The sequence below is a fragment of the Phalaenopsis equestris genome, unplaced genomic scaffold (assembly GCF_001263595.1).
Source record: "Phalaenopsis equestris unplaced genomic scaffold, ASM126359v1 Scaffold000024, whole genome shotgun sequence".
Classification (NCBI taxonomy): Eukaryota; Viridiplantae; Streptophyta; class Magnoliopsida; order Asparagales; family Orchidaceae; genus Phalaenopsis; species Phalaenopsis equestris.
In genome coordinates, this window is record NW_018164466.1 from 580,260 (window position 1) to 591,958 (window position 11,699).

At 35.0% G+C, this 11,699-nt stretch overlaps 2 protein-coding genes across 2 annotated transcripts in view; both read right to left on the reverse strand.

The window, feature by feature from the left end:
• LOC110018515 (NF-X1-type zinc finger protein NFXL1-like) overlaps nt 1–5,563 on the reverse strand; it is an 8,917-nt gene extending 3,354 nt beyond the window's left edge. Inside the window, exon 1 of the mRNA XM_020715851.1 lies at nt 5,455–5,563. Within this exon, the coding sequence (XP_020571510.1) occupies nt 5,455–5,563 (109 nt within the window). The remainder of the gene's footprint in view (nt 1–5,454) is intronic.
• Nucleotides 5,564–5,631: 68 nt separating this feature from the next.
• On the reverse strand, nt 5,632–11,699 carry LOC110018516 (pentatricopeptide repeat-containing protein At1g50270-like). The gene is made up of 5 exons (XM_020715852.1): nt 11,565–11,699; nt 9,614–11,190; nt 9,416–9,516; nt 8,922–9,043; nt 5,632–5,759 (listed from the first exon to the last, which is right to left on the reverse strand). Exons 1-2 carry the CDS (start codon nt 11,697–11,699, stop codon nt 9,793–9,795), a joined length of 1,533 nt encoding a protein of 510 aa, XP_020571511.1. The 3' UTR covers nt 5,632–5,759; nt 8,922–9,043; nt 9,416–9,516; nt 9,614–9,792.

The window sequence follows — 11,699 nt, forward strand, 5'->3', positions numbered from 1 at the left end:
GGCGGCGGCGCGAGGGCGCGGACCGTTGCGGTTGGTGGAGGAGGAGCTCATAGAGGGGGAAGGAGATGGTGGGGATTTCGGATCGGAGAGCAAGGATTGCACCCCCCGTGGTGGCGATTTGGAAGCTGGGTTCAGTTTATGGACCTAACCCTAAAGTCTGACGAAAATGGCGAGGCTTATGTGGAAGACGGGATACTCCGTGGTTTTAAGGGGAGGAGATGGCTTGGAGAGGAGGCAATGCTTCTGGTCACCAGCCTTCGGATGGTTCGGCTTTAACCTATTTATTTATTTATTTTAATTCTTAATTTATTAGTCAAATTTGATCAGAAAAATTATTGAATTTACATATTTATTAAACTTATCTCAAAATTAATTTAATAAAAGCAAATAAAATATATTTGAATTTGGGGTAATTATTTTTCTATTGGAATTAAAGAAAAAGTTATTTAAAATTTCAAAATTAAAAAAAAAAAATGGACAATTGCATACTTAGCATTTACCGATAGCTTTCGATCGATGGTGCTGAGAGACCGCGAATGAGTTGGAGATTGAGTGCCTGTTTGATGCAGCTGCAATTAATTAAAAAATAACGATGAAGCTGCTGAAAAATAATCTGATGTTCAAAAAACTATGATGACTATAATAATTTTTTAAAAAAAAAAGATCGGACCGCAACCAGAAAGTTATCACCTCACCCAGCCTGAAAAAATGCAGATTTTAGCTGCAACAGTTTGAAAAAACTGTCAAAATGCAATTTACCCAAAAAGACAAAACTAATCATCTTACAACAAACTAATAAAGTTTAGGTGTTCTTAAAGTAGTTGCATGTGTAAATGTATTGATTCTAGAGTTGAAAAAAATCACCCATGTACTTGAGTTGTAAATATCAATATTTCAAGTTGCTCTGTGCGTAATTATGCTAATTAGAAAATAATTTGGGTCAAATAAAGAGTCATGATGTATTTGCATGGTGGCGAGCATTGATTAGATTGGTCGCATTTGAAGAAGAGTGATCGTGATGTGATTTTGTTGGGGCAAACATGACCATTTAGATGTTGGTCTGTTGGATTTGGATATGTAAATATATTGAAATTGGGGGGTCTGGACATAAATCCCTCTAATATAAATTCATATTTTTATCAATCAAAATCTTAATTTTCAAAACTCCTTATTTAAAACACGATATATTCCAAATATTTACACCTAATTCTAATTGAATACTACCGCTTGCGAAGAGTAATAGTCAAAACTTTCTTGTGATACCGATATGACCCAAACTTAAGATGTGTTTGGGACAGCTTGTGCATTTTAGGATAAACAGTTTATCCTGAAATGAGGCCCGCGGGTCGACCGCGTGGTTCGACCCGCGACCTCATTTAGTGTAAAAATGAAATCGTGTTTTTGGATAAACGGACAAAACGCGTGATCCAAATAATACTACGGCGTTTTCAAAAACGCCCCCACATTTATAAACTGCCCCAAATGGCCCTTAAATTCCAGGGTATCACAGTGGGGACAAAAATACTGGGGAAAAATAAGTAAGTATCACACATGATTCTTTTTTATTTACATATCTAATATTTAAAATTTGATATTTACATATAATTTTTTTTTAATGTTAAAATCTGTGCATGAAAAGATACATTTTATTTTAATAAATTAATAATAATGATATTTTTTATATGATTTAAAGTTTCAAATGTTATAAATATAAATAAAAAATTTAACTTTGTGGCAAGTGAATAAAAGACTAGTTGATAATGTAGCCACATGAGGTTTCTACATCAAAATTCATAAAGGTGAAATCTCTGGGGCTTAGTCCTCTTGAAATAGTTTTACTATTTAGATAAAGATTATAAGTCCTTATGGATCATTGATTAGCTAGAATGAATATTACAAGACTGGGGGTTATCAATGCGACTTTTGCTAGAGAAGTAGTGCAAATCTTGGGGAAGTGATAATGGCCTGACCGTTATGAAAGAAGAGTGGTGATAGAGATCGAGTGATAGAAAATTTGATGTCAGCATCGTCGATGGCAATGGTGGTCCAACTACAGTGAGAGTAAGGTAAAATCTCTGTAGCTCTTTCAGTTTTATCCTCGTGGTTCATGTCCTCTCTCATGAAGAGAGTAAGGTTTATTTATAGATTTTGTGAGTGAAATGTTCTGTAAATATTGCATGAATCCAGACAACTCTATCTAACAACCCAGTGCGATCCCTTTGATTGAATGATATTTTATGAATATTCAAGTATATTAATGACATTAGAATTAAGTGCTCTTGGGCTCGTTGGATCCGCCTCGTCGAGAAGCTCGATTTGAACATAAATTTATGACATTGGGAGATCATTTGGTCCTCTAAAATATACTTCAAAGCTTTCAACTATATTTTAAGTGCATAATTTGGGCGGGTGTCATGTGATTCTTCTCAATGAGACCCATCGGTTGATTATAAATTGGAGTGCATGCTTATCGTGCACTGCCGGTACAATTCTACAATCATGAATATATTAATATATATTTGATATATTAATTGGCACGCTTATCGTGCACTGCCGGTACAATTAAAAAAAAATTTTACAGGCTAAATATGGGCAGACATTTGGTGTCATACGTGGAGGAGTAATAAATAAACCGCAATAAAATAAATTTAGAAAATGATTTTCTTAGACAAGTCGCGCATTTAGTGGCAAACCTGCTAGAAGATGTGAGGATAATGTTATTAAAATTTGACATATTCAACTTTTGAAAAAATTATGAGTATTTACATACATGCCATTCAAATCATATACATTTATATATTTATATACCTAAACAAACTTTATTTACATTTATACCGTCCTAAACTTTCATATCACCCCAAAATATCAAAAATAAAAAAAAAATATGTATATATATAATGGGTGGTATTTAAATCCTTCAAGGAATTAATAGATAGTATTTATATATCATATTTAAATAAGATACACTGCTAATTTAAAGGTAATTAAACTGTTTATTGAGAAATAAATATAAAATATTAAGATATTTATATTCAAACAAAAAAAAATAAAATTAAAATAAAAATTTAATTAAACAAACATTATGCACTATAATCCCTAAATTGCCCATGCTTAAAAAAAAAAAAGATTTATATACATGCCGTTCAATTCCTATATTTTTACATATCAAATTCAGACTTCGATTTTTACGTGCTTGCCACATGTATGAAATAGGTGTTGATGCGTGTTAGAAGATTCGCGGCAGTAGGTTGCTTATTAAGCTTCTTAGCATTGCACAAAAATCAACACACACTTGGGTAATTAAAGTGACAAGTACCATGAAGAGACACCTAGACTTTTTAAGTGAAAACTTTGGAAAGGGAGAAAATCATGGGACACGGCATAGTTGAACTGATCCACTATATAATGGTGAGTATGCTAGAGAATATGAAATTGCAAAATTGATGTACAATAATATTTCATCAATCATAGCTGTAACGAGTTGTGAAGACCACAATCTATTACTATGGAGACAATAGTCCGCCGTGAATGTTATAGATGGTTGTTGTAGCACTATCTTTGTGTAGATGTCATAGTTGAAAGTTATGATAGTAATTAACCATGTAAGTCATAGATAATTGCTTCAAAAGCGTTTGTTGACCACATGGGCAGCAGTAGGGAGCCACAGGAGTTGTGAGCCACGTAGGCCGTGGTGATGAGCTACGATGACGTTTGTAGGCCGCAGAAGCCGAATTTAGAAGTTGCACGAGTTGTGATAACATTTGCAATTCATAGAGGCCGAAGTTGAGAGTTGGGCGAGTTGTGGCAACGCCCGTAGACTCTAGAGGTCAGAGTTAGAAGCTAAATGAGTTAGTAGTTATAAGTTACGTAGGTCACAGTTGGTCACATAGATCGTTGTGGCGAGATGTAATAGTGTCTGTAAGCCACAAAAATAGGAATTGAGAGTTACACAAGTTGTGATAATGCCCATAGTCCGTAAATAGTTTATTGCTAGAATTTGGATTTGTTGAAGTTTGTCTCCAAAAATGGTGGTCGAAAGTATCAAAGGTTAATAAAGTCGATGAGGTATGCTAAGCACGAGTCAATAATACTAACCAGGGGAAGAAACAAGTTTTAGAAGTAGAATAATAATGGGCTTTGGCTGATTTTGAACAATGGGTGTCATTGTTTGGCATGCATCTAATGGTTGGGGCAATCACACATGCATACTGATGATTAGCAAACGCCAAATATTTATTATTAAAGAGAACTTGACTTGATCCTTCTCCCTTTAGGATGAAAAATTGGGCAAACTTATAAAATTAAACGAAGGTTTAAAATGTAATTTTTCTGTTTTGTTAAGAGAAACAAATGCTACTGATGATTTGCAAATCAGAGCCCCGTAAAAATTGAATTCCAAAAACTTCCAAGCCTAAAGTTTGGATGATCAACATAGTGGTGACAAAACTCTATTTTATGGGGCGGTTGTTCGCGTGCTTTAAGTAGGTCACCCAAAGCGAAAACAAATGTTTTTACTAACTCTTTACATAGCTTCCAAAGCGAAAACAAATGTTTTTACTAACTCTTTACTTTAAAAAAAAATGAAAATAGTTCTAAATGATTTGAATTTTGAGTGTGATAGCCGGACTCTAAATTATTTCTTGTCAAATAAAGTTAACACTTATCAATCTTCTCAAGAGCATTTGTTGATATAAGCTTTAAGTAGGTCACCCAAGAGGCTTATCTCTCCAACCTAAAAAGCCCATGTTTGAGTTATGCTGGATGTGAAAATATTGTGTCCCGAATCCGGCCGCAAGCTGCGCCCGAACAACGGACATAATACAACAAAGGTTTTTTCTTTCTCCCCGTGGACATACGTTGTTCAACAGCTTTGCGTTCGGACTAGGGACGTTAATATTTTTGCATGTCTGATACCCCCTAAAAAAAGTCAACTTTATGTTTCAAATAAAACTACGAATTTTTACAAAGATTATACTACTAACATTACCCATACATCATCTTAAAGCATACCTTAAAAGCCCATCTAAATCATTAAACATCCTAAATTTGGACCTCTGAATTATTTTCAGAATATAAATAAGGGAAAAAAAAAACTCTTTCATAATTGAATGAACATTCATGATTCATCTGCACATATTCAAGCAAGTTTTCATAAATCTTCAATCATTCCACAGCCAAATCACAAAACAATGAACAAAATCCACCACAAAATCATCCAAAAATGCCATCCGATTAACTTACACAAATCATCCACTATAAACCCTAACAAAATACAAATTACAAAATCCAACTTTACATTCTTAAAACAAAACCCTAGATCCCAACCCAGATTGAACAAAACAAGCAATTTTCACAATCGACAGGGATTTGCAAGGGGGAAATCAAAATAAAAGAAAAAGAAGAAGAGGGATTAGTGGAGAGAATTACAAAAACCCTAATAGATCGGCACTCTACCTGAAAGCGCTTGAAGGAAAGCGGTAAGAATTCGTCGGAAACCGAAGCGGAGGAGGGGGACGGCACGATTGGCATATAAGCCGGAGTTTTCCCTGACGAATAACTCCATTCTTTCAATGAACAGGTTGAGGCTCCTCACCGGCGGGGAGTGTAGGGGGTCTGGGGGGCGCCGGCCCCGCGGAAAGCGCCGCCGCGAAGAACAGGTCCAGCATAGAGGAAGACGATGGCGAAGAAATATATCCGACGTTTCTCTCTGTCCTCTTTCTCCTTCGCTCGCGGCTTTTATTTCTTCGTTTTAGCCTTCTCTGCACCGCTGATTTTATAAATTAATTCTATACATAAAAGTTAATATTATATATTTTATATTATGGTAACCATATGTTTCGTTGGTCAAAGAGCCACATGATACAATGTAAAACAAAATTATATATTTAAATAAATATTTATTTGAAATTATCATATCACACATGATATTTTAAGAACATAACACAATAAATTTGGAAAAAAAATATTACGTTTGTTGTTAGGATGTGAGGACAACAACGTGGTTTCGATCATGTCATTGGATGTGCGGACGACAACGTGGATTCGATCATGCCACAATGTGCATTGCCAAGGTTGAATCCGCGCCGTCCGGATGTAATATTTTTTCATAAACATCCAAACTTAAAAACAAGAGCACTTTTTAAATTAGTTCAAAAATAACATATCACATGACTTACTTTTATGAACAATTAAGAATGATAGAAGATTTCACATCATCCTATATTGTTGGAAGAAAACATCTCATGTAAGTTCTAGAACTGACCATGCTAGGAGACAACAAAGAGTTCCTTGAGCATTATGGTAATACAATTATGAAGATTCACATACATACCGTCCAATTCTTAAATAGGAGTTAGACATGTAAATAAATAGGTATTGAGTGGTATGTATGTAAATACATAAGAAGATTTACATACAACTCAATTCATTGCCACATTCTCGCACTAGTATGATAGAAATCATTGTTGAATTTGTTCCAACATCATAAGCTAATTTTGCATGTGTTGACGAAGATAATGGAAAATAACCATGCTACCAAAAAAATTGATTTGAGCAAACCAATCTAAGTTTGTGGCTCATAACCTCGACCATGAGTACAACTTTGCTTGAATCACCATTTCTAATAAAAATAAAATCTAATAATAATTTTGTTCGAGTTTTTCCCATCTTGAAATGACAATCAATACGTTAAATGCATATACGAAGAAAGAAAAGTATCAAACCAACATGAACTTCACAAGCATGATAGATAGAGCTACAATATTCATTAAACAGTTGATCCGTCACTAATAATGTCGAGTATCACAAGGTTTGCTTGAATGTGTACATCATGACAAGGGAGTGTGTGCAACATAATTATGCATCACACATAAGCATGCGTCCCAAAGTTGACATTTTGGTAAAGCATGGTGAAACTTAAACATTGTTGGTTCACGCACATGCAAGCATCGAATAATGACAGTTCAACAGCACATGTAAGATTTCATAGTTTTATCCTTGGTACATATGATACCTTCTTATTTAGTAAGCATAGAGTAGTGTCATTGTCAATCATTAGAATTGATGCCAATAATAGAATTATAGCTTTTTAAGATTTGTCCTTTTTATTTTTGAGTCATAATGTCATAAATGATGGTTGTGATTCCTTCAAAATTTGCATGATTTAGACAAACATATCTATACAAGAAGAGATTTATATATCATTTCAAATAGGCATTCAATATGTACGTAATATATCCGCACTATTTAAGATGGAGAGAACTTAAAAAATGCATTACGAATTTCGAAGATTTATATGCATACCATTCAATTCTAATGTATTTACATATCTAACACCTAAACTTCGATTATTACATATATGCCACATTAACTATGTGTATTTTACTATTTAAAAGTTAAAATAGTGATATTTTAGATGTTATATTGTTGACCATAAAAAAAGAAAAACAAAGAAAAAAAAAATTTAAAACTTTAACTGCTCCCGCCTCAGCCCCGTGATTTTTCCCACTCAGTCCTTCTGTTAGATATGTAAACACATAAGAATTGGGTGGGATGTACATACCCAAAGAATTATAGGAATTAGAGATAGATTTATCATGTGATAACATGCATTGGGATATTAACAGACATGGCTAACATTCAAAATGTGGTGGGCATGCATTCATGGTTTATTGAAAGAGACGTTATTATTTAGTCTGTACGCTACAATGGTGGCTTTGGTCTAATCAATGCCCTTCAATATTTCTAAAGGCTTCAATGGTGTTCTAAAACAAAAACATGGAGACGAAGATTAGAAAGCGAGAAAAGGATGTAGGATGATATATGACGGAAACGATGATTTTAAAGCTCTAAATTGGAAGTATGAGAACCAATGAGGAGATGGGAAGAAACTCTAATTTTGAAGATCTAATTCCTAAGAAAATGAGAAGAAAAAAAAAGCTCCCACATACATGGCAATCGCTCCACATCTCTCTTTCTCGCTCTCCTATGTTATGTTGAGCATTCAAAATGCATTTTAAATTAAGAAAAAAGGAAGATTTACATACATACCACTCAATTCCAATGAATTCACATATCTAACATCTAAACTACTATGTTTACATACATATCACTCATCTATCATGAAAAGGTGCACCTTCGTAAAAGTTAAAATGATAGTATTTTTGATATAATAGAGGTTTGAGTGGTATAAATGCAAAAATTAAAGTAGATGTTGCATATGTAAATACATAAGAATTGGGAGGTGTGTACGTAATGCCCCAAGAAAAAAAAAAATCAATGAATAAAAATAACAGCTACTCGAAAGAGTTCAACAATGTGAATTAGCCATTGCTGGCTTATGATCATCCAAATTATGGACCGCATTCAGAAAACTTAAAAACAGTCACAATTAACAAATGACCTCTAATTTCAGAGTTAAGGAAACTTCTCAGAACATTTGATACTTAAAAGATTAATAAAAGGCAACCAACAATGAGCTTATTTTAAAACAAATTCCACATCACAATAAAACATAACAATGTCAAACAGCAATCGAAACAATAATATCCGAATATTAAAGAGACTTCATAGGGGTTTTACTAACATAATGAAATTACTAAATTCCCTTATTTCGTTTGATTGAATGTAATTAAATCAATATGAACTTTAAACTCTCAATTTTTTAATGTAAAGATTTCATTTTGAACACAATATAAGTGAGAATGTAATCATCACACTATAAAATAAACTTTTTCTACATGCATGCAACTAAATGGCCAGAGAATAATATTTTTTATTCAAATAAAACCAATGCAGATAGAAAAAACCTATGGTAAAATTTACTGAACGTACCATGATCCATCAGAGAAATAATTTCAGATATGCTTATTTTTTGAAGGTAAAAACACAGAAAAAGTAACACGGAAAAAGAAAAAAAATACCTTTTTAAAGACAGCACCTTCAAGCTGCAAGGAATAATTCACAGTTTCTGTCATACAGCTCCTGATTTTCCTGTTTTGAAGATGATATTTCAGGATCTTAATAATGTTCATTTGAAAGTAACCTGTTCCATCAGTGAAATAAATTCAGGCATCTATTTTTGAACCTTATTTGTTAATTCTTAGGAAGATTTACACACATACCACTCGATTCTTTTGTATTTACATATCTAACACCAAAACTTCAATTTTTACATATACACCATTTCACCTATGCATGAAAAAGGTGTATTTCACTTTTTAAAAGTTAAAATAGTGATATTTTTTATGAAATATGAGAGATTTCGGTGGTGTAAATGTTCAAGGTAAAGTTTAGCCGTTAGATATAGAAATACATAAAAATTGAGTGGTATGTATGTAAATGCCCCTTTATATTTTATTTTTTTTTATTTTTTCTATGGGCAAGCATCCCTAAGCAACATGGAAAAAAAAAATACATTTTTGGAGACTGATGCTTCAAACCGCAACAACCAGGTAAAATTCAATGTTCATCACCTCAGTTTCTTCCATATTGCTCCTCATCTTCCCAGTTTCAAAGCTGATATTTAATAAAAGCATATTAGAACTCCAAAGATAGAATGATACAAGCATTGGTTCCAATGTAAAAAAGCAGCTAATCCACAAAAAAATCATACCTTGGAATCTATCTTTCTTTGCCAGTCCTTTGGAGCTTCGAATAGTTTTATTTCATCTATACAATTCAGTGCACTTACCAATCAAAATTTTTTTTTTTTGCAGAAATGAGCATTACAATAAAAGCTCTACTAACTAGATATTCCACTTTTCAACATTGAAAAAAATCAAACTTCCTCGATCAGGCTACTTCCATCCAACTATAGCCAACCGGCTTACGAACCTTCTTCGCATCCAATTGTTTCCTAACATTGTTAGACTCATCCCATTTCTCAGCCTTAGCAAACATATTCGATAAAAGCGCATAAGTTCCTCCACCTAAAGTCATTCCAAGATGAAAAACTCTCTTTTGAATCCGCTCATACGCGACCTCATTAGTGCCGCAAGCACTCAATAGAGCTCCCCACGCACATTTGTCCGGCTTCATTGGCATACAAACAAAAAAATCCTCTGCTTCCCTTAAACGAGCAGCTCGACCATATGTATCAATCACGCACGTATAGTGCTCTTTTTCCGGAAGAATACCATAAATATCATACATTGAGACGAAGAACATCAAGCAATCTTCGAGCAAGCCGGCGTGGCAACAAGCAGACATCACTGCAAGAAAAGCTACGTTGTCTGGTCGAACACCGTAGCACAACATCAAAGAAAACAATTGTATGGAATGCTTGGGCATTCCATTTATAGCCATTCCATTCATAATTGTGCACCAAGACACCAAATCCCGGCATTGAAGTCGGCCAAAGATCCGAAGAGCAGCTCCTATGGCGCCACACTTCGAGTACATGTGAATGAGAGTATTACCTACGATACCATCAACATCAATGCCAGTCCTGAGCAAGTAACAGTGCACCCATTTTCCTAAACTTAAAATCCCTGCAGAAGCACAAGCTCCCAAGACAGAAGCCACAGTGATTTCATTAGGCACTATTTCTCCATCCCTTACTGATTCTCCAAACAGAGCTATGGCTTCCTCATATCTTTCATACCGAACAAAGCCACAAATCATGGTGGTTGCCGACGCAACATCTCTATGAGGCATTATGTCGAACAACTGAGCTGCGTCGGTGAAGGCGCCACAGACAATACAGACATCCAACAAAACATTGTCCAGAATAACATTACCTCCATGTCCGCCAAACCTTCTGACGCAAATCCCATGCAGGATCTTCCCCAAGTTGCCATCTTTAAGCCGGGAACACGCCGAAAGAGCGCTCACAAGCGTCATTTCATTTGGCTCGACGTCCATAGAAGCAAAGGCGAGGAGGGCCTCACCTGGGCATCCATTTCTCGTGAATGAGGGATTGCCAAGAGACGACGTCCGGTGCGATGATCTCGGAGAAGACTTTGCGGAAGGCTTCGGCGTCGAAGGAGGCTGAGTAGAATGCGAGGAGGGAGTTCTGGACGAAGAGGTCGGAGTGGTGACCGGATTTAAGAGCGCTGGCGTGGACCTCGCGGCCTTTTGGGATGAGGGAGGAGGGGAGAAAGGTGCAAGCTTTGAGGGCGAAGGTGTAGGTGAAATGATCGTGGTGGGAAGGGGAGCGGAGCATCTGGTTGTAGAGTGGGAGGACTTTTTCTGGGGTTTTAGAGAGGGTTAAAGTTCTGAGGAGGGAGTTAATAGAATTGGGTTTTAGGGTTTTGGTGATGTGGGCTTGGATTTGAGAGAGTTCTTGAGGATGGATGAACATCTCTCATTTGGTTACAGGGAGGGACGTTCAGGCTCCTTTTTTTTTCTGTTTAAGAGGATAATTCAATTATTAATGATTGTAATATTACAATTGAGACAATTTAAAGCTTATTATTTCAATTAGATATATATGAATTTTTTTAAATATAATTTAAATTTTAAAATTGTTATAAGATTATAATTGCTACTTTTTTTATATGTTTTTATCTACAGTACATACATGAAAATGGATTTATAGGATTTATTTTTTTGCCTTTCTGGACCTTATCTATTGAAGTAGTTGAACCGAACTCATCTGTCAAGATGGCTGAACTGGTCTCTTCCACCCATGGAAGGTAGCCTAGCATATCTAAAGGGATGCAATTACTAGAGATGGACATCATTGCCAGCAGTGACAT

What these genes read in the sequence shown, in the direction of transcription:
- LOC110018516 (XM_020715852.1), bottom strand. Translation starts at nt 11,699, where the DNA reads ATGTCACTGCTGGCAATGATGTCCATCTCTAGTAATTGCATCCCTTTA. An exon ending in CAACTACTTCAATAGATAAG is followed by an intron (nt 11,191 to 11,564) that starts GTCCAGAAAGGC and finishes CTAAAACCCCAG; the next exon opens with AAAAAGTCCTCCCACTCTAC.